The sequence below is a fragment of the Paralichthys olivaceus genome, chromosome 13 (genome assembly GCF_024713975.1).
Source record: "Paralichthys olivaceus isolate ysfri-2021 chromosome 13, ASM2471397v2, whole genome shotgun sequence".
Classification (NCBI taxonomy): domain Eukaryota; kingdom Metazoa; phylum Chordata; class Actinopteri; order Pleuronectiformes; family Paralichthyidae; genus Paralichthys; species Paralichthys olivaceus.
This window is the reverse complement of record NC_091105.1, coordinates 6,425,565-6,449,405: the sequence shown is the minus strand read 5'-3', so window position 1 is coordinate 6,449,405 and position 23,841 is coordinate 6,425,565. Positions and strand designations below refer to the sequence as shown.

The following is a 23,841-nucleotide window of genomic DNA, read 5'->3' as shown; positions in this document are numbered from 1 at the left end:
CCTTTGTGTCCCACTGTGACTAAGTGCCAGGGCTGCAGGTCTGCATATTTTCTACCACCATATGTGGACAAAGAAAGGTGGCAGCGGGTGAGGATATAGATGGGGTAGGGATGGTGATGGACACAGGTAGCTTGGCACATCCAGAGCCACCATCCACCTGGCATTAGTCGCCATTGTCTCGCTCCCCATTTCCCTGGCACAACGTTTGATTGAACTGGCAGTGAGGTGAGGATTTGGCATGAGATGGGTTTTATGTCTGTGATAACAATAGGCCACAGACAGGAGGGAGGTGGCTGTTTGTATCGTGCATTGTGGAACGGGATTGTCTAATGCAGGTTCACTGTGCATTGTGCAGTGTTCCTGGAAAGGGATTTGTGGTTTCTGAAAGGGCACCTGAATCCCACTGCTCCGTTTGGCTAATCAATTCAGTGTCCTCACCGGGTTGCCCCACAGTTGTTCTCATACAGTATGAGGCAGCTTCATTTGACTAAAGAATCTCATTGACACAGCCGAGTTTTCATTGCATACAGGGAGAAAGATACACAGATTACTTCTAATTTGAAGAAAAAGGTATTTTCATTGCAAGCACGCCCCGACACCCCTAATCATGACCAGGGTGCCCTGCATGCTGCACAGCACAGGCTCCCGCCCTGACAGATTATCCGGTGTGAATGTTTGGGAATGATAATGAGATCAAAACACCTCACTAAGCTGGAAAGAGAGGGTGGAGACTGGAGAGGGAGCAGGAGCGAGGGGAAGCGAGCAGGAGCAAGCAGGGGAGAGGGTGAGCGATAGCTGCGATAAATTGCAGAAGCAGAACCACTTGAGCATAAAATTAGATTTTACAAATGTGTTGTTACCTGACAGTCCACTGACAGAGGAGATATCACAACATTATAGGGCAGCAAGAGTGCTACTAATCGTATCAAATAAATAAGAATGCCTCTCAGCTGTGATAGAGCTGGATGAAGATCCAATGTGGACAGTGAGTTAGTGGAGAAATAACCTAATTAAAACATCCTTTCTTATTACAGGCCAAATTCAATTTATATGATAATATATTATGGCCTTTGAAAGCTGCGCACATTACAACACATTCGTCTAAATGCTGTGACACTTGAAACACTGTCATTGACTGTCGATGTCAAATTTGGAAGAAAAGCTGCTTCCAGGGATGTTTGTCTCCTTGCTGTGAATTTCTGTTATTATTCTCCATCCGAAACCAAATACTCCTACTGCAATCAATTATCAATATTGATCGTTATAAGCTGCTAGATATGAGTAATATATACAACTATATACAATGTATACACAATAATGTGGACAGTCTGTCAAAAGTAAGAAATGTAAAGAGTCATTCCTCACAATGGATCGCTGTGAGACTGAGCGTTTGAGGAGACAATTATTTGCCATGTTATTGGTGGCTACAATATGAAGGAAAATAAATCATTAAGACGTGAATGGAGACGGAATGAATCAGTCTGAATGATGAATGGACTTCAGCTTAGCAGACAGGCAGTGTGTGTGAGAGACAAGTTGCGTTATCTATAGCACGCTGCAGGAAGAGACATGTGTGAACATGTTTAATATATATTTATTCTGAGGTGATATATTAACGGAGAAATATTTTACTGGATGTCTATTGGTTGATATTTCAAATAGAAAATCATATTTGTTTCTCCTTCAATAGTGCACTGGTCTCAATATGAATAAAAACAATAATATTCTATTGTTAGTGAGTTTTATTTCTGCATATTTGTTACAGCTGCTGCTTTAAGTACATTGGGAAGTTATTTTTTAAATATTAGTTAACATTGTCAAATCTTTACCAGATGCCACTTGTAACATACATTAAGTTAAAGAAGAGTAAGTCATAATCTGAGGTTATAAATCATACTAAACTATTAAACATTGATGTCAAGCAAAACTGAATTTAAATCAGCTGTTAAATGTTAGAAAACACCAAAGATCAGATGTACAATATATCACTCAGCTGATGTAAGTTTAAATGTCATTTTTATTGTTAAATCATAGAAATTGTTCTGAGAATGAAGGCTTTATTCTTCTGGTTGTGTAAATACATTACCAGTGTACATAGATGCTTACATAAGAGCCACCAATGAAGTAACATGGCCCATTTAATCCTTTAAGCTATACTGTGCTTTAGCTTTAGTTTGTAATGTAATCACCCACATTACCAAAACACAGTAAGAAGGCTCTGTGAGATAATCATGTCCAGCATATTGATCTACAGAGAGAACACAGAGCTCATGGTCCTAACATTGTTTTAATCTTATGTCTGCAAATATATGTCCAGTACTGGGAATAATAATGCTAGACACATAATGTTAGAGGGCAAAGTGATATCTTTTAGGTATTTAAATATTCAAAAGATCTCATTTTATATGAATAACTTAATGTGATATGTTTTAGTTGTTTTATATGCAATATAATCACAATGCAAGGCTGCAATCACACCAACATGTCTTGAGATAGCACTTCCCATTTCACTTCCATTCAACGTGTTACTAATGGTTTGTAGAATTTTGCAGTTAACATGTGTGCAAACATTGACATGTTAGAACTGTTGTGTTTAAATAAAATGAAAAATACAATGTGGAAGTGCATGAGGACCTATACTGCTCCACCATACTAGTGGCTTCATATGTCAATGCTCTATATTAACTTTAATACATTCACTTTTTGAGATTCCAAGTTATTCACAAGAGTAATTAATCACCCACTCACCTATGCCCCCTTCTTCCTGATAAGGGTTACAGATGGGCTGGAGCATTATGAGAAATACACAGGAACACATTGAACAGGTCACTGATCCACCGCAGGGTTAACACAGAAACACATTCACACCAACACCCACAGGCAATTTAGAGTCTTTGATTCACCTGAGCCACATGTGTTCCGACTGCAGGGATGAAACCAGAGCGGTGGGGTGAAACCCAGGTGAACATGTGGAGAAGAACCACAGCTAGGATCAAACCAGGACTGTCTTGCTGTGAGGTGTCTCTGCTGACTAATGAGCCGACACGCTGCCAGACACCATTAATTAACCAGCACCCTTAATTTCCTGCCATGATACTTATCATTGATTAAATGTAAAAGATTCCTGGCCTGTATTTTCTGTGATAGCATGCACAGCAGTGGCTAACTCAACTACTGGGCTCAACAAAACGCAACTGATGGTCCCAAGTGTCCTGTTGTTACCCGTAATTATGAAGAAACATATTCTTCCCAAAATTGGCTGCGTTTCCGAGCGTTCGTGGCAGTTTGCGTGTGTGCTCTGCGCCGGTCATTGTTTGCTGCCATCATTGTGAAACTGAGTGCTGTTGTGCGTCCAGTGAGACAGGGAGCTATTCACAGGGAGATTGGGAATCCCACCAGTAACAAGAAAGTACAAAAGAGCTACACTCAGAAATGCAGTGGGCGAGCGCACATGTATCCAAGAGCATAATGAGCTAGTTTCATTGTTTAGGCTGGAGCACTGGCAGCAAAGAGTTTGTTTTAACAAGCTCCAGGTATAATGCAATGGAGGGCGATAAAAATAATATTTACCTACTCGTATATACATATGTATTATTCATTGTATTTATATACAAAATGATTTAATGATTCATCTATTTTAACTTTCTTTTTGTCTTGTTTAAAAACAGTTTCAGCAAAGTTTAGAAGGAGAAGTGGGGTTATGAAATCAGAGTTGTTTGTTTCCACATGTACCAGTAGTTGCTTTGCTTGTGGACACTGTTTTATTCTGGACACACTTTGTTGGAAAGAATAAAAAATAATCTAGTCAACTGCTTAAACTAGGAAGGGATCATTTCCAGACAAACGTGAAAATGTTCTGATTCCTTGAAAGAATAGATGGTCAAAACAATCTTTGAGTCATGTGTTACTGGTAGATTTCAGTAATTACACTTGTGTTTACATTGCATTACAATCACAAACTATTGGATGACGATCATAGATGAAAAAGATTGTTCTTTGAATGACCCCACAATAATAAGACAGCTGTTAAATGAGATTGCATTTAGTTTAGATGATGAATTAATTCAGAAAGATAAATGCAACGTTTTTCTCCAACAAATGAATCAACTCAGAAAATAGTAAAACAAAACACAATAAAACATTTCCTCAGAGTAGTCTCACCAGATATCAGAAAATCAGATAGGTTGTGACACAGAATTTATTTAAACTATATTTCTGGACAGCTTTAATGTTAATGTGTGAAATAAAACAACAAATAGCAAAAACAACCCGACATAATTCTATTTCAATGTTGCAGCTGGATTTGGCCGATTGTCACCCTGTAACTCAGATCACAGTCTTTGAAGTTTTATATCAGTAAATGCAGTACATGTGAAAAATTAGTATTTTCTGTGGTACCCACATGATTCCTACCTAACCAACTAAGCTGGCTCACTGGCAGCTTGCCACCGCACAACAGCAGAGAGAGTGTGCTTATGCTGCTGCGTTTGCCCACGTTGTTTGCGGGTTCATGGCGTGTGGGGCTCTGAAGCTATAGCATGGATTTTTACAGCTGAAACTATACTTGGTGCAGGCTGCATCCTTTAGGCCCTGCAGACCCTTCTGCACTCACGGCTTCTGTTTAAGAGTTAAATTCAGCTTGATTTTCATTCACTACAGATCACCTAAGGCTTTCATTTGCATGCAGGCCAAATGTTGTGTTAATGTATTTACAAGCTTAAATAATTACAATCCCTGCACTTGCACTCATCGCTCATCAGGTGAACAATCTTATGTCTTGATGAACATGTGTTTTTGTTCTAATATCAAGATTTAACTCTGTGATCTACTTTACGATGTACATTGTACATTTTTATAAAGGATTCATTTGTAACCCCATCAACTTATCCTGGCTTTCTACTGTCTTGATGCCCTTGTTTTGTATAATTACATCTGCAAATCTTGTAAGCTTAACACATATAATGAGTGGTAATGGATTTTGGCACCATCAACACTGAGGATAAGCAGGAAGAATGCAGTAGAATGGCATTAAGTACAGCAAATACCTGCACCAAGGCACAACAGTCTTTAAATTCAATCTTAAATTCAATCAAACTGCACCAAAATTTTGCATACTCATAGATATTGGTCCCCTAAATGTGTCTGGTTTCTTTTCATCAAGATCCATGAATGATTCCCTGAGAGATCAATGAGATTTAAATAGAAAACGCACTTTCTCAATGTTAAAGATTTTTGAAAAGAAATTCCCCTGATTCAGGTCTGCACCAAAATTGATTGGTTCTTCCCCAACCCATTTTGTATCCCTCCACCAAGTTTCATGGTAATCTGTGTAGTAGTTCTCTTGGAACACATTTTTAAAAAACAGTCAACTAAAAATAGTGATTTGTTTCTTAAAGAACAAATTAGAGAATGACTTAAATACAGTGAAACTCAAGTATTATGTGTGTTGTATAATTTTGCACAATATAAGAGTCAGAATCAGATTTTGATTATACAGCACAAGTAGTAGCCCCTCCTCATGTGTCTAAGTTTTGGTGGTCGAGTCTGAAGTGCTTTTTGCCATTGGAGCATAGTCCTCTCTCCACATGCATCAGTCTGTGGTTTTTGAATGCAGCCAATCTACAAATTATGGAAACAGCTGCAATTAGTGGCGGATTTATATATTGCGGTGGGACCTTAGAGACTAATTAAAGGGCTTTGTGTTTGTGTCTATAGACATGCTAATTTCAAGCCTTTTGACGATGATTCACAAAATCAAGTCTCAAATTCATGCATCTCGATTCGTGCGCGCCCACTGTAATGATGAACATTCAGCGTAGTTGCTTAAATGGGAGCTGGTAAAATCGTTCCATCCATATATTCCAATCGCTACATCATTAGAGTTAAGTTGGCGTGATGCAAAAAAGAACTGATTTTCCCTCATCTGATGGAGTTGCAGCAGCTCTTGTACATTACGCCTTGCTGTTGTATTTGTGGCAGAATTCTAAAAGTGGGAAACCAAATTAACTGCAGGGTTTTCTTCCCAAGGAGCAGGTTTCCTCTTGTTTATTAAATTTGTTAGAGTGTTTCTGAGCAATGCACATTTTATCCTCTTAACAGTCAAATTACTATATACTCCAGTGATTGCTTAATGTACTCTAATGAGATTTCCCTATGAAATGGAAGGATTCATTTATTTTAATGTGACGCATTCCACCGGGCGGTTTATGCATCATGTCCCCTCGCAATCCGGGAAGGCTTTGAGTCATAAATAGTGAGATGATCTTGGCTCCCAGACTTGCCACTGTGCCCATAGCAGCAGTAGATATATGGTTCTGTGATCTGGGCACTGGGGGTCTGTTCAGGGGCATCAGTGGGTCACAGATGCTATTTACAAGCTCAGCTCTCTGCAACCAGGTATTCTCTCGGATTAGTGAAATAATACCAGGCTTCCAGAAAGTTTGTGCACTAGGCCATGGAAGTGCAAGATCCAAAGAACAAATAATACAACAAACAGGAAAATAAGTTAAGTTTTTAAATCTTTTAAATGACTGGATGATAAAGATTTAATTGAACCAAGAAAACAGATTCAAACTGAAGTATTTGAAAATGAAGTATAATGTTGGCATGAAATAATAAGTAACTTTCAAATATTATGCAACAGCACAAACCAACTAGTAACTACCATGAAGCAGAGTCATTTCAAATGATTAACATTTAAAGAGAAACCTGACTGAAAATCAGTTCAATGAGCATTAACAATTTTTAACATGCATTAACTTTATATTCACTTCCACTGTGATGATTCAGTGTTTATTAATGCGTGATCTGGATGCAGAAGAAGCTTGTTTTAAAAGGTTGTATCAACTATAGTTATGAAGGTTCAACTTAAATACAGATATTTGTAACTTCTGAAGACCATTTTGACAGCAGAAGGCAGGAGCATTTAGCCATATTATTATAAGGGATAATATGATGAGAGTGGAGGTGGAGGAGCCGGTCTCTCCATAAGCTGATGTTCCTACAGGCGTCTTTTCAGGAAGCTGTCGGAGCTGTCGTCTTCAAGGCTGCAGCCGAAACACAGACGGACTTTGTTGTCTCATATTTGACAGTACTTGTGTTTCTTACTTCACCGATTACACACATTGTGTAACTTAGACAATTGTCAGATGTGGTAGACGAGGACACGACAGTGGAGTTTTTCCAAAGAAAACACTCAGATTATCAAATAATGTTTTTTTTAAATGAAATAAAATAACTGGATTTTTGTAAATAGTTTAACTGATTGAATATGTTGCAATGTAAATAATTAACACAGGTTACAAGAGATTTAAGATCAGTCCTATGAAGATATTAATGCATGGAATAAAACACACACCCACACACATACCTACCCTGTTTTTCCTCCATAAGGAAATTCAAATTGTGTTTTCAATACATTCAGCATCACCTATCTAAGTCGAAGCAAAAAAGGCCGATCACTTTTATTACCCATTATGGAATCAGCTCCAAAAGCACTTCATCCCCCATTTCCCATAATGCAACAAATCGCATTATTTATTTTTCCCACTCTGAATGATAAATGCCTACATCTCAATTAAATATAAAATCCTTATTTTTGATCATGTACGTTTTTTTTGTATTTGAAATTTAGGTCAGCATATCATGTAAAGTAACAGTCACCTCGTAAACTATAGAAAAAGCTTTTTCTTCTTTCCCTTATCTGAAGGATGAAGTGCAGCACTAATGTCTAATGTCTACTTTGATGTGAACAGCCTTTCTAGGTTTTGAGCAGCATGTAAAAAACTGAAAAAAATACTTTACTTTGAATTTCATGTAAAAGAAGAGTACTCGTCCAGATATGTGCTCCACCAATGTGGTTGTATGTTGAAATAAAAAGACACCTTAATGGAGAGACAGCAGCCTAAACTACTCTGCTGGTGTGATGGAACACACACACACACACACACATACACACACACACACATAAATCCATTATGGCTTTGGACTTCAAAGCTGATATTGGTTTTTTCCACATTCCCTGAAAATAGAGAGGGTTGCTCCATGTTTGCTGAGCAAATTAAATACCTTGTGAAATGTGCACTGCTCCCCTCTCTGCCAGTCCTAAGTGCAAATGCCTCTCGATATCATTTAGTCCCATATCTGGAATCCTGTGTTTTCTACCTCTGCTTGTGCTAATGTTTGAGACCAACTGTCATGGGCTTTACGTATTCTTCTGTTTTTTCTTTCAGGTGGGATTTTCGAGCAAACTGATGGACCTGTTTCACTTGTTAGTGCGGAGGAGCTTGCATTTAAATTTGCAGTCAATAACATCAACAGAAACAGGACTTTGTTGCCAAACACAACATTAACATATGACATACAGAGGATTAACATCTACGACAGCTTTGAGGCATCGAGGAAAGGTGAGTGACTTCTGTGTTTGTTCAAGGACTGTGATCACACTGTGGAAGGACAGCAAGAAGCTGGTTGGTCAAAGACACAAGTACATGTTTCATGACTATGATTTCTTAGAAGCTTTAATCCCTGTAATGTGATCAGGAGTTGCTTTCTTCTCAAGCTTTCCATCTCTTTTTCTTATCTAGCTTGCGACCAACTGTCTTTAGGAGTGGTTGCAATATTTGGGCCCTCACACAGCTCATCATCAAATGCCGTGCAGTCCATCTGCAATGCGTTGGAAGTGCCGCACATCCAGGTGCGATGGAAACACCACCCGATGGACAACAGGGACACCTTCTACGCAAACCTATACCCGGATTACTCATCACTTAGCTATGCCATCCTGGACTTAGTGCAGTTTCTCAAATGGAAAACAGCCACCGTTGTATATGATGACAGCACAGGTGAAGACATTGTCTGTGTTTACATGGACAGCAATATTCTGACTATTGACCTTATTTGGATTATGATGTTTATGTAAGCTTCTTATAGAATATCCCATTCATTTTCTAAACTTCCATTCTGCAGAGTTTAGTTTGTCTGTCTGAAGATCCCTCCAGGAGCTTTTAAGCGTTTTCTGTCTAATTTGGCAAAAGCTTCAAGTTCTTTTTTTTTTTTTACATTTAAAATCAGGGCAGTCATCATCAGTTGATAACTGCCTTGTATAACGTAAAACATTGTACAAACTCCAATAAGACCTTATGATGTGATCAAGACGTATGATGATAAAAATGTCAGAATACTTCACTTCTCTTCATTTGGTTAAGGTAAACTGTAAATGCTGTTGACATGGGATTGTCTTATTCAGACTACTGTCTTAATCAGGTTATTATTGGATTGTAAGTGTCCATGTAAACATGTCTACTGTCATACTTCTATATAATGTTATTATAATGTTACAGAAGGAACACATGCACCTCATTGTCATAGCATTTTCTGTGAGGCCATGCCGTCATTAGTGCTGTTTCTCTTCCTCAGGCCTTATACGGCTACAGGAGCTGATAATGGCCCCGTCCAGGTACAACATCAGGCTAAAGATACGTCAGCTTCCTCTTGACTCGCAGGACACGAGACCCCTTCTCAAGGAAATGAAGAGAAGTCGCGAGTTCCGCATCATCTTCGACTGCAGTCACCAAATGGCTGCACAGATTCTCAAACAGGTTAGTGCGAGCATCTCATAAAATGGCATTCACCAGTCTAACCAGACAAATTTAATCACATGGTCCTCTTCCACAAAGCTTTGTTTGCCACCAGCTACTTCTTATTATATTTGTGGAGGAAAAACATATGAAGGGTTTGACTTACCAAGAACGCAAATGGATAAGTGGGAGGAGACAAGAGACAGAACTGCTTGTTATGGACAAATTGCCGCCAAATTTGACTTTGATATACATCCTGTTTATACATGTGTTTTGATATAAACAACCATCAGTCAACAAAGAGCTGTCAGCAAGAAATGAATGGAGATTGTGTAGGTGGTCTAATGCTCTATAGATGTCATTCGCAGGCTGCTGGACACCCCCCCTCCTCCATTCAGATGCTGTCATCCTCCATTAACATGTTTACCAAATGCTTCATCTCTTTCCAAGTTATTTAAATAACTCAGTCCTCCCAAGTCACTGAGATCTAAGTTGACACGTGTGCTCGTGGCCAGTCGACACATCTCGCACCATGAAAACAGTGTCCACTTGACAGAAGTGAGAGAAGGTTTAGGGGCAAAACTGCTCCAGACAGTTCTTCTCCATGAACAAATTATCAGGACGTCGTAGTTTCTATGTGTGTTCATGAGAAAGGTCATTCAATTAAGTACCATGTAATAATAATGTAGTAAATGAAAATATTACAATTTGCTGTGATGCCTTCAAGAAAACCTTTGTGCATATTTAATTTACAAAATACAGCATTTGATAAAAGACCATATTTCCTGTCTATCATAATTATTAGATAAAGATTATGGCAAAAACTAATAAAACATGTATTTGTCTTTATTTTTTTAAGTGGTATGATTTTAATTTTTTGTTGTTTTCAGGCTCTATCAATCAAAGCTGCTGCCAAACGAATTCACTGTTGTAGGACAATTAAGATCTGAACTGTACTAATTTTATGATAAATGAATCAACCAAACCAAAAAATAAATGTAATTCCACATATAATAATAATTATAATTATAATATATTAATCAATATATTTCTTTAAAGAGGGAATACTGAAATGTGACAAGCTGGAAGCAGAAAGATTTGGGCATTTAACTTAAATGGAATATAAACATATACTTTATAACAGATATAGATTATGGTACATTCTAACAATCTAGTACATCTTTCCTCTGTTATGACTGCTGCACATAATACACAACCTCTCAATAAAATAAACTTTCTTTCTGAGGGCAAAAACTTGAATTAATATCACAAGAGTTTTGATTTGTAGTGTGACAAAACAGATCATCTTATGAACTATAGTATGATAAGATTCTCAACTACAGCCTCACAGAAAAGCGGCTGATCTCTAAGACAATAAGTTAAAATCTGATGCGCTGAATGTAATGTGACCTGAGTGGTGCCTGAGTATAAAGGAGAATCTGATGCGACTGTATTTTTAAAGGTTTGAAACTACTGTATTGTGCCTTTGGGATGTTTTTTTGTCACACTGTGCTTGTCAACAGTATGTTGGGTCCCGTCTTTGTTTTGACAAGCTCACCTGAACTCAACACGCCTCCGTCAGGTTACACTCGCTCTCTGACAGGATGCATGAAAATAAGAAGTCTGTCCCTGCTGTCTTTGAAAATCAAACCTCTCCTTTTGCCCTTCATTATGTCATGTCTTACTTATTAATTTCAAAACGTGATTGTGCCACTGGTGACAACAGGGACATATGGAGATAAGCTAAAATAAGAGCCCGATGAAAAAGACAAATGTTGACAGAATCACATTGCATTATACTCTAAATTCATCCTGCAGTTGGTAAATACATTACTGTAATTAATGAAATCTCCTGCTCACAATACAAAACATCACTCATGTTTTCAATGTCATGTATTTGGCTTGATGTCTATAGATGGAGAAGGGAAATTTGCCTCCACATAAGCACAGCATCTTATTTCCATAACCTTGGCTTTTTTTTCCTCCACGACAGATGGTACAATTAAATAGGAAGCACAGCCGCCATGGGAATGTGGTGCCTTTGAATGTAGATTGAGTGAAACAAGTGGCAGTGATGGAGTGTTGGGTTATGAGACAAAGATTACCGCGCTCCTCTGATTGAAGGCTCGCCTCGCTGCTGGGATAACGTCACATGTCCTGAGCCATCGCAAACGGTTTAAATGCATAGAAAAGCATTGAGTACAGTTGCTATTCTGTAATTCTATGGAACACATATGGAGCAGGAATCTCGGCAAGTGATAACAGACACTTGCCCACAAAATGAACAGCATGTTCATCAATATGTTCATTAAAAACTGGATATTCTTTCCTTTGCTTATGAAAGCCATTCCGTGTCACTCTTTGGTTTCGTTTGTTCTTGCCGTGCTGTTGATTCTAAAATACCCTGGCATGACGAAATGACCATTTTCTCTCCCCTGTCCCAATCCATTCACACCTTCCTCTCCCATCCTCTGTCTCCATCTCCTTCCAGGCACAGACCATGGGGATGATGACAGAGTATTACCACTATATCTTCACCACTCTGGTAATGTATCATGCTTGTTAATGCAAATAGAGTCTCGTTTGTTCTCATCTCCCCACCGCTTGAGTTTCATGATGAATAGTGGCTAATTGCCAATGGGCTTTGGATCCAGTCCATTATATCAATTTTGTTTGACAAACTGGAGGCTTAATGGAGTCTTCAGTGTGCTGTAGAAAACACTCTGCTTTATGTTAAGTCAACAAAAGTCGTTGAGGTGGCAGAAGGGAAAAAAATAACAGCCTGAGATTCAAAACTGTACGATTTCTATTTTACAAAAGATTTCAGACTGGGTCATTATAAGCTTTTACAGAATCATGCCATATGTAGTAATTTAAGTGAACTTGCTTACACTACAGCACCAACATTAAACCAGATTTTCAACTGAATATGATTCCTCAGTTAATTGGCTTTTAAGTCAATAAAGTATTTTAAAATAAGTTATTGATTTCAGAATCTATGAAAGGTTTGTTTACATCAATAAAAACATAAGTAGGCCTAAAATAGGCCTATTCTCAGTAATAACTCTCCTCCATCCTTACAAGTATTGAGGTGGAATCACAGAAAACTGAAAAATGTAACCTCTATGAAGATATGGCAGCTATATCAGAGCATTAGTTTGAGCTAGGTGTACCTAGTAAACTGGCACCTGTATATATATGTATCATAAGTATATCTGATATAAACCAAAACATTATATCTTTCACTGTTTTTACTCAGCTAAAATGATCTTGTTGGGCTAATATAAGCCGTCCCAGCAGGAAGCCATGGCTGCTCTTCACTGTGACACTGGCTATCTGGTGACAAACAGACGGAATGGGAATGAATAGCAGCATGTTCGATGCTGTTCCTTTCACTCTCTGTTATTGTCTGTTTCTGCCTCCCTTGTGCACACACACACTGGCTGTCTCTCTGGACTCGGCCAGTCTGTGATAATGCGATATGACATAGAGGTCCAGGCATGATGGGTGTCATCTTTCATGCTCAACAGCGTGGCAATGATATTGTTCTGCCATGCGTCATTTTGGTGTAGCATGTGTTTTGCTTTAATAGGGAAATTCCCTTTTATCGTGAGTGCACTGGTTGATGTGTTAAGTGTAACAGTTTTGAAATAACTGGAAGAGAAAAATATATTTACTTGCAGTTTGACTTAAAAACTCGTATTTTATATAATTTCCTGCAACGATCTCATTGTGGGATCTAAATATGTTGTCGTACTGATTGCCACACCATTAATACGATTATACCTAGTGGCTTGATTTGACTGAAAATGATGAATACATGGTTTTACAGAGCAATACAATTTCCCCTCGATGGAATATACTGATGTCTGTGTTTTATCCTCTGAGGTGAGGGAAATGGCGACTTATTAGAGCATGAAAAGGCAACAGCAGAGTGGTTTGGGGTAATAACTTCCTTGTCCTTGTGAAATGAGTCTGTCATAGCTCTCGTCTCACAGCAGCTATCTCTGAGAACCTAAAGCTGAGCACATACAGAACACTTTTCCTTGTACTCAGAGATATGGGGTGTGTTCCTTGGGTAAAGAGGACTGCTGTGTAATGTTGTTGTTAATGTTTTTGTCTCATCGACGTGTGTAAAAGGCAGTGCAGCGAAAAGTCAACTTATAATTGGAACAACTTACTTCTCTGACTTTCCAAAATGCCCTGAGACAAAATGAGGATGTCGCAAAAGATGAATTATATTTTACAAACAATTCTGTCCCAGTTAGTTTGTATTCTTAGCTTCAAAGATACAAAACTCGTAACCTGATCTACTTTGCTGAGTGCTTCTGAATGTCATATAGAACAATAGTGATTTACTTTGATATCTGTTCATAAAAGATAGTACAGTACTAGATTCTAGTGGGAGAGAAAAAAGAAATGAGGAGAAATATTTCAGTGACTGGCAGCGACCGTTCTTTAGTAAGTGTCTTACACGCTCTTGTTCCCTCAGCACTAACCCCACAGGGTGCTAATGAAATATCCATGTTCATCCAAATGTCTTTTCCAAGCCCCCTGGCCCATTCCGACACGACATGTGTCAACATGTGACTTCACACTTCAACTACAACGGCTGCCCCAGAAATTACAGCGACTCAAATTGAATTGCTTTTTGCTCAGAAGTTGCTGGGGGAATGCAAGTGTTGAATTATTAACATAATCCAACAGAACTGGTGTTTTTTTGTCTTTTTTTCTTGTTCGCAAATTTTCCTTAGCCACAGACAGTAATTAGAAATAAGGATCTATAGATTTTGCATGATTGATTATAATAAAGAAAAACAAGTTACATAACACAAGCATGTTGCTTGTGCGGTGTAATTCATTGCTATGTAGGCACAAAAACAATAACAATTTGTCAATTCTAAAAGGATTTGCCTGCAGTAAAATGACTCCGCCACAAGAGCCTTTCAAGATTTCATTTATTATACAGACACTGCTTTAGACAACATACTTAAATCTCCTGATGTGACATTGAAAACAATACTTCTCCTTTCTTTCACTCGATTTGGTCTTAATATAGTGTTTCTTCAATCAGCTGCTGCGTCACTCCTTTTTTATGTGAGGAGGACGCATCCAGGATAAATACTTAAAATAAAGATTCTCACCACACTAAATGAGAATCCCGCTGTCTCTCAAAAAAAGGACCTGATGGCCATTGACCTGGAGCCATATCGCTTCTGTGGTGTCAACATGACCGGCTTCCGCATCCTCAACGTGGATAATCCCCAGGTTGCAACCATTGTGGATAAATGGTCGATGGAGAGGCAGATACCACCTAAACCTGATTCGGGCCTGCTGGAGGGCATCATGACGGTATGTCTTATTACTTCTGTGTTGTTCCATTTAAAGTGAGTTATCAAAATGTCAACATAAGGAACCCTGCCCATGGTGAGAATGAGATTTTTTTGTGGGTTACTATTAGATTCAAAGCTTTTACTTCAGTAATTCACACAATTCATGATTCTAATTTACACAAACAGCTCTCTTTGAGGCTTTGCTTTATGTATGTATGTATGTAGACAGACGTGTAGTTCGGCTTTTTTCACTACATATTGAATGGAAAAGACACATTTGACAATTAATATTTTTTTACAGGTATGATCGTTCGTACTGGTTCCAGCATCTTATAAACAATTGTTCATGTGTTCAATGTACATGCTTTTATTAACCAGTGACACTTGTGGGCAATTTAGTTTTTTGATAAAAGCTTTGATTAAACTTAACGATAAACCTAACCCTAACCCTAGTAGACAAAGCAAGTGAAGCTAACACAAAGGTTTGTATATAACAACTCCAATTATCTACAGCCACAATGAGCCAAGATCTCTGAAGCTACATGACCATGTCCACGTCCATGTCCAGAACATGTCCACCTGCTCTGAAATCCTGGCTCTGTTCCGGTATAATAAAGTGAGAGACAGTCCTGGAAAGAACAGGACACACCAATGGAGTTTCTAAAAAATAATGTTACTAAAGGATCAGTTTGTTAACCAAATGCAAATGTGTAGCCTGATTACTCTTAAAACTGACTGATAGGTGTAACAAATAAACAGTAAACAGCAACTAAATTCAACTTTCTAATGTCTTAAGTTGCATTTGTATGTGAAGTAAAATAGACAAAGGAAGGAATATACTTTCAATTACCAGTTGAAGAATAAACGATGGTAATTTGTCATATACAGTTAACCTCTTTAATTGTACAAGTAGATTTATCTAAATTTCACTTGCAGAAAATTTGTATGATTGATGTTTAAAGAGAGTGAAACATTTATGTACTTGAAGGAAGGCTTAATCTTTACAGTATATAATTCATTTCTAAAATACACTGTCTGCACCGAAAGTGTGTCATAGAAGTAATCATTAAAATACTTAAGTTACAAGTGTAAAAAATGACGATATTAGAAAAACAAAATCAAATCTTTAGATTGTCCCATATCAGCATGCATTTTAGATTGATGGATACTCGACCGTCTCATCTTTCCACAGGCATCAGCTGAAATAATGTTCACCCCTTATTCCAGACAGATGCAGCTCTGACCTATGATGCGGTCCACATTGTATCCGTGTCTTATCAGCACGCTCCGCAGATGACAGTAAACTCGCTGCAGTGCCACCGCCACAAACCCTGGAGATTTGGAGGTCGCTTCATGAGTTTCATCAAAGAGGTGATGTAACGCCTTTTGCATGTTGCTACATTGTGATTTGAGCATAATTCATTTTAAAGTATACTGATTGAGTGGTGAACATGACAATAGGAGTAGAGTGAGGACCGTGTAGTCATTTGAGGCTTAGATATTTACCCAGTAAATCAACAATATCCACATATAAAGAAAACCAAGTCTTGATAGACACATCAAAGCAGCATTGTTGTCAGCTTTATAAATTCCCTGTATTCATAACCTATTTTCCGGAAAGCACGTACTGTCACCTTTTGAAAGTGCAACTTGTGTAATCAGCTCTTATTTCATCTAACATGAGAGTCTGACAGTGACTCAGAATACACAAACAAGTCTTGGCAAAATGGCAGATGAAGGGTGTGCAGAGATGCTACTATTTGTATCTTGATTTGTTCAAACAACAAAATCATTAGAATTTCTTTGTCTTGGGTGTGGTCTAGAAATGGCAGGAATTCCATTTGTTTTTCTTTCTATCTCATAATTACTCAGATTACTGCAGAAATAAAGCATTAACCTGGAGCTACGGTATTTCATCAAGGCTTCGGCTTGTAACCAGGATCCATCATCTGTGGGAACTGCACGATTCATTTGCATATACCCACAGAGAAATAAGAGTGAACAGGGGGCTGTCCATATAAAAGGGCAAAGCTAAACCCTTTTCCCAATCCACTTTTCTGTAACACAATTCAACTCATTATCCACGACTTTGTCTAGAGATTTTCTCCCTGCAGCGGCTAGGTGTCCGTGGTTGACAAACACTGCTTGGGGCTTTTATACACCTCAAGCAGATTGCCACTGTACCTATGCTGGCCAACATCAAATGTTACAGGTGTTACTGTGAACAGTTCTCTGTCTAAATGCATCAGCAATGTGGTTGGCTGGTGACCTGTCCATGGTGTAAACCACCTCTCAATCAGTGTCAGTTGACTCCTGTGCCCCTGTGATGCTCAGAGATAAGTGGGTATCTCTAATTGATAGATATATAATCTGTTCTGTTCTATAATCTATTGGTCCAATGATCTGTACCTTCAATCAGAGGGTGAACAGGGTGTTAACCCTAACAATAGAATATAAGGTGATTGTATTATATCAGTTAATATTCACCATGCTTTCTTGGCTACCAAGATATAGAAAGCTACGTAGTGCACTAAGTGAGGAGTTGAGATTTCCCACCATCATCTGCAGTTTTACTGCGTCTTGTGTCATCTGCGAAAGCAGTCCCACTTTGTCATTCCAGTGAGTCATGGTAATCTGACCAGTAGGCATTATGTGGTACAGTTATTGTGCATTTCCTCTTAGCTGAGAGTGGCTGGTTGTAATAAAAGGTTTGTGTGAAAGGTTATTATTGTCACAATTATTATTGTCACCTTGTTTATATGAACTCAGGTATGTCACTCTAACAAAGTAAGTAAAGGTACAGGCAGTGTCTTTCAGGAGAATTTAAAAGCACAAAAAATCCAATTTTCAATTTGTGGTTTGGCAAAAATGAGGGCCCACGGTAAAGAGCATTCAATGTTGAGAGTAGTCTCCCTGAGTAAATAGAATTAGAGCAACAATATGTAACCATCCATTTACAATGACATATCCATGATGAACACCCTGGGAGAAAATGTAATTTTTGTCCTTGCGCTCACGATGCAACTGTTTCCAACCATTCCCACAACACCCAGAATTCATTGTGCAAAGTGTGCTCGGAAAACTGATGCCCCTTATTATCATGTTACTCAGCTACACATCCCCATCTGGCACAAGATCCACGAATACTATTGTTTGTGTCTGAGTTGTAGGAACAATATCTGCTTGTCTGCCAAATGCGCAAACACAATATCACATAGGCTTACACCATCACAATGAAAACAAACAATGTTGTGTGTGTGTGTGTGTGTGCGTGTGTGTGTGGTCAGTTGAAACAATGAGCATTGTTAGCCATCCTGAGATATCCCATTAACAGTCATGTTAGCAATTTGTGTGATAATGACTGAAGTCAATAAGATATCATTACAGTGTTGTTCCTATGCAAACAGACTGTCGTGTGAGGTTATAAAAACACTTACTCAGACCTGATTTACGATTGCTCCAAGATAAGTGTCTGACATGTTCTGAAGGTCGAATTGGTCCTTCAGATGTGATGTGGCTGAGGCATTTATGTCACTCTTTGAATTAGAGCAGTTTGAACATGACACCCACCTCTGCAGTGATAGGCAAGATGAAATGAGGTACGAGACTTGGAAAAAGGAGCGTGCCACAAACTTCTCCTTGAAGCTTGAATCTCCTCACAATAAGTTCTGACAAGCGACAGGAGGGGACAATAGAGTTATAGCCTGTGTGGTTGTTACAATTTGGATTTGAAATATCACAAAACTACAAGATCTATTAAATATATGGTCTGTTGCATTACAGACTGTGACTGAATGAAATAGACACCAATGGATACAAATACTACAATAATTCAAGGAAATATGATTAATAAGAAATTCAATTAAAAATCGATTGTATAGCATGGCATACAATACAAATGCCAGGACTAAACTAAAACTGAAAAGACCAATGACAAAAGAAGAGGTACTTCCGTTACTGCTGATACATGGCTACCTCTATTAGCCTAAGTATGAGAAAAACAGGTACTTAGCAGGGACTGTCGTGTTTGCTTACGCGTACGTCTATGGAGGTGGCGGGTATCAGGGAATCGTAATGGGGGCAGTTATGTGTTTTTCCCCCTCATGGGAAATCAAGCAAAAGGAGATGGTTGTTAATTAACTCTGTAGTCTGGAGGGAAAATGCTTTGGAGGCGTTGAGATGTAAAATGTAATTTAAAAAAGGGAAATGCAGCCTGTACGATTCGTGTACTTTTGGTCAGTGGGTGTTCATGCATGTGTAAGTGTGAATCTTCTCTCAGAGGAAGATAGAGGATGTTGGAGTGTGTTTTGGTGACAGCCCTTGCATATTTCTCTGCGATTATTTTGTCATTATGTTTTTCCAAATTACAATATGCACCAAATACTAGTGATGCAACAGCGCCATAACTTTTAATACAATCAAATCTGAACCAATCTTACTGGGCGACAGTTGTGGATTATAATGATGTTAGACTCCTTTGTTAGTTGTATTTAGTTGTGCAGGTGTTTAGAATGCTGTGTGCATCATTTTACATTGACTGTGGAATTTGATCAATTAATATGGTTTTAAATAAGTATTATCTTTCAGTCCCACTGGGATGGTTTGACAGGGAGACTCTCATTCAACAAGACAACTGGTCTACGTACAGACTTCGACCTGGACATCATCAGTCTAAAGGAGGATGGACTTGAAAAGGTAACTTTTATTGAAATACTATCTTCTTTTTCAATGCGTTCTTTGCCGAGATAGAATAAAACTAACAGCAATGTATATCACCCCACACAGCTTATAAAAAAGTAAAACTTCTGTGACGATTACACCATAAAAAGAAGATAATGGAATATTGATTCCAGAAATACATCTTCTATTTGCTTCTGGAGGTGGAACGGATAATGCAAATTTGACAGTATCATTTACCTCCTAACAAGGAAGCAAATTGGCTGCTTCAACATAAGCATAAGTTAGTGGATCATAAAGCAAATTGGATTAGGGTACACATTAGGGTGTTAATTGCAGCCTCTCTTAATGATAATTCGAGGTGATGCCCAAAATGCTGTTTGGCGGTAATGAGCTGTATAAACATGTTTTCCAAAAAGGGGGGAAAAAGAACTGAGAGGTTGGAAATGTAGAACTTATTTTATTATAGTGTAAGGCAAAGTACCCTCTGGACTATAACAGCTTTTCTCTAGTAGAGGGCTTTCATACATTATGAATACATCAAATAGGGATAAGTCCCATTATGACTTCCTCAAGTACTCCCCAAAGGCTCAGGACCATATAATAGCAGGGGCTTTTCAGCTTGTAACCCTTCTGTTCAAGAACGGAGATATTCACTTGCAACACTGCTGCTTTGAAATTATTCTCCTTTTACTGGCATCTTGTCCTGCAAGCAGTCAATTAAGTTGAAGCACAGTCAAATTGAAAAAAGTATCTGATTACATATTTGCATCTTCACATGACTGACAAATCCTACACTCAAGCATGTTCGTGTTGATCCAGTCTGGTGCTGCGGAATGCAGTTTTTTTTTAATATCCATGGAATCGGCTTTAACTATTTGAGCCTGTTAAGATGTGGACTTTTCTCAACTAATCCACTGTAATTGAATATTAGCCCAAATGTGAGCTTGTGCTGGATTTATGAACAGTTTCTCAGAGTGCCACTTTTCACTCCATGCCTGGCACGCTCAGGAGGGTGTAATACATGCAATGCTTGCTGTGTGGTTGCATGAGTAAATAATTTTAAATCAAGTCCTTTTGCAAATCATGTGTAATGAATTGAGCTAATTGTAACTGGGTACAATCACATAGAGTTTTGCAAAGCGGAAAGCATTCACAGATATGTCTAAATCTCTCTCCTGCAGTCCTCTTTGGTTGTGTGACAAGCTGTAACTAATGTGCTTTTCAAATTAGAGCATATGCCTCTCTCTGGATTAGGCAGGGAGGACATTAACAGACATTTTTACATGCTTTTTGCTGTGTCTTTAAATGGATCCACCTCAAGCAGAAACCCCTGTGATTATTAAAAGCTGTGTCTGTGGTAATAGAGGATGCAGTAAAGATGGAGGGCGGGTTTTAGTAGAGGGTTTGACTTGCAAACAGAGATTGTAGCCGACAGCCAGAGGACTATTTGTGCTAATGATACGTTCCAGAGTGTGTCTCTACAATATGCAGAGGTTTTTGCCTGAGGGCTTCTCGCATGTATAACTCCTTTTATTTGTTCAAATCTCTTGGCTTTTCTGTCTGAAACTGCAGAGCAGAATTACTTTCACAGTGTATTCCAACCGGCAGCCCCATGATGTACCTTCATACAAATGAACTGTACCCTTCTTGCAGTATTTGCCATTTTAATAATTTTTCTGTTTGTTTAAGTGTCATTATTTAGACTTTTTTTTCTGTGTTATTCACATTTACATGGATGTCAGATCCTCACAACAGCAGTACAGCACCACATTAAACATTATATTACTATTTGTGTACTATAATCAAACAGTAATCAAATTTAATATTGAAAACCTGGTTTATAACATACAATTCCTGAAATGACTCAAATTTCTTTAGTTTGCCCATCATACTGATTTCTTTCAAGACATACACCTAACTACCTTTTGCTTTCCAAACCCCTCTGACCTGCTGACATGAAGGTGACTCAGTTGATACAAAGGTGACTCATCTAATGCTTCAGGAGATGTGTTCAACTTGGCTCTAATGCAAGGGACGGGTTGTCTGCTGGGGTCACAGCCCACCAACAGACACAGAACACTTAACTACAGGCTTTTCATCTTCCGCAGGTGGGGAAGTGGAGTGTGTCAGGGGGTCTTAACATCACAGAAGCGCCAAAGCGAAAGGGGATGAACATCACCGATTCCCTGGCCAACCGCTCCCTCGTCATCACCACCATCCTGGTAGGTCACCTGTGCACCCTGGTGTGAAAGATAATACCTTGAAATTCAGCATAAGGTCTTATATCTCTCTCTCTCCTGTAGAGATATGCATTGTCATCCAGAGGGCATCAGCCATGTTATTCTCTAGATTTACGGCAACACTAAAAAAGAGATTCACTCAGTTTACAACACATCTTTGTGACATATTATATTTGCCAGATCTAAACATAGCACACAAATCACAGATTATAGATCAGATACTGTACTAAAATTTTACTATAATTGATGGTTTGCTAAACCCCCTCTACCCTCCATTGTGCAGTCATAGTTTAACAACTATAACTAGGCACAGAATACTTGACAATGAAGTACGTTCAAATGCGTTGTTTATTGCATGTATGATTTGAAATTTCACTTTTTACTAGTGTGTATATTGCCCACTACAAACAACTGTAAGAATGGATCAAGCAGTGTTTTTATGTGCTCTAACATAAGCTGCAAATGTTGCCCAGCAAGCTGCCTCCTTACAGTTAAGAACTTGATTAGATGAAGGATCAGGAGGAGGGGTTATTGGGTCAAAGTCTGTTGTCCCTGTTGATTTACGTTTTCTTTTACCTTAACCTGAACCTAATCTTACTCAAGCCACTTTTATCTGCATACTCTTGAGCCTTGGAATCTAATATGTACTATAACTGAACCCAGCATTACTTCTAAGGCCAAGGAAAATTTCATCATCAACAGTTTTTAAGGTTGCATTCATTTTAAGCTCTGTTCACCACACCACAGCCGCTGTGTAATATTTCGTTGCTGTGAAAATGCTGCTAATTCAGAATTTTGGCTCATATTAGAGGCTGTTCTGTTCTGCTCTTTACTGGATTTGAAGAAGCTTAAATGTAAAACCAGAAATAGCTTTACGTTAAAATCCTTCACTGCAATATAAGAATAATATTGCATCTTCATTTTAATGTCTTGAATCATCACAGCTGGTGAGAAGTCTGTGCCTAGATCCTGCATGCAGCTTCAGCCCCACATTCTTGTAGCACAATATCATATATGCCTGTGTTTGACCACAAGACTGTAATTTTGATGACTGATGACAAGGAAGGACATAATTAATGCTTAACAGAAGCCATTGTTGTTCATTCCATCTCAAAGTGGAGAAATCAAATTTAGTTTTAGTGGTGCAATATTGAAATTGTGTACAAGGAAGTGCCAGTGTTTTCTGATTTAACATCAGAGTTTGAGTGGTGTTAGATCTAGTCATCACTAAGTACTCAGTGAGTTTCAAGTTCAATTCAGCTTTTCCAAAAATTCAAAATACATTTGAATATCTCTGACATGTTCTTTGATTTGCTATTTTACTGGGAATCATTAGTTTAAGGTCATAAAACTAGCTACTTTCAAATTGCTGAAGAGAATTCAGTCTTAATATCAATCTCTCCTCTTGGCGTAATGATATTGCATCAAACTGATTCCAGTGATGCATGAACAAGACGTCTGACAGCTTTATAGTGATAACTTTGTCGAAGAGATTAAGGCACTTAATGTGTTTTCCTCCTTACATTAATTGTTTGCACTCCATTGCCTGTAATGTCTCTTCACAGGCCCACCTCCCTCCTCTTTCTGTTATGCTAGCCCATGCTGCGACTGCGAGGGTAGAACTGGTATAAACACTTTGATTTGAGTTCAAACCTTGGGGAATAGCAAGAATTGGAAGGCTAGAAACAGATGGTAATGACTTTTTCCCTTAACATGCAAACTTTCTGATGAAGTTAATTGGACAACTTGAGCAAAGTTTGTGATTAAGCGCTTACTCCTAAATGCATTGTTATCAAGTATTCATATCTTATCATTTATTTAAAAAGCCATCCCAATTGTAGTGTCCAAGTGGCTCTGTGTTTTAATAGCAAACAATTAAAGACATTTATCTTTCGCTGTATGTTTTTCCCAGACATCTTTACTTTATGTTGTGTTTACAGAGCACAAAACAAAACTATGTCTAAAAGCCACCTGCCCATGATGTTGTATTTTAGATATAATAACTTTAGT

General features: G+C 38.3%; 1 protein-coding gene across 1 annotated transcript in view; it reads left to right on the top strand.

The window, feature by feature from the left end:
- grik3 (glutamate ionotropic receptor kainate type subunit 3) overlaps positions 1 to 23,841 on the top strand; it is an 84,795-nt gene that overhangs the window by 35,398 nt on the left and 25,556 nt on the right. Inside the window, exons 2-9 of the mRNA XM_069537442.1 lie at positions 8,232 to 8,405; positions 8,586 to 8,843; positions 9,418 to 9,599; positions 12,070 to 12,123; positions 14,760 to 14,930; positions 16,139 to 16,282; positions 19,499 to 19,606; positions 21,700 to 21,813. Of these exons, the coding sequence (XP_069393543.1) occupies positions 8,232 to 8,405; positions 8,586 to 8,843; positions 9,418 to 9,599; positions 12,070 to 12,123; positions 14,760 to 14,930; positions 16,139 to 16,282; positions 19,499 to 19,606; positions 21,700 to 21,813 (1,205 nt within the window). The remainder of the gene's footprint in view (positions 1 to 8,231; positions 8,406 to 8,585; positions 8,844 to 9,417; positions 9,600 to 12,069; positions 12,124 to 14,759; positions 14,931 to 16,138; positions 16,283 to 19,498; positions 19,607 to 21,699; positions 21,814 to 23,841) is intronic.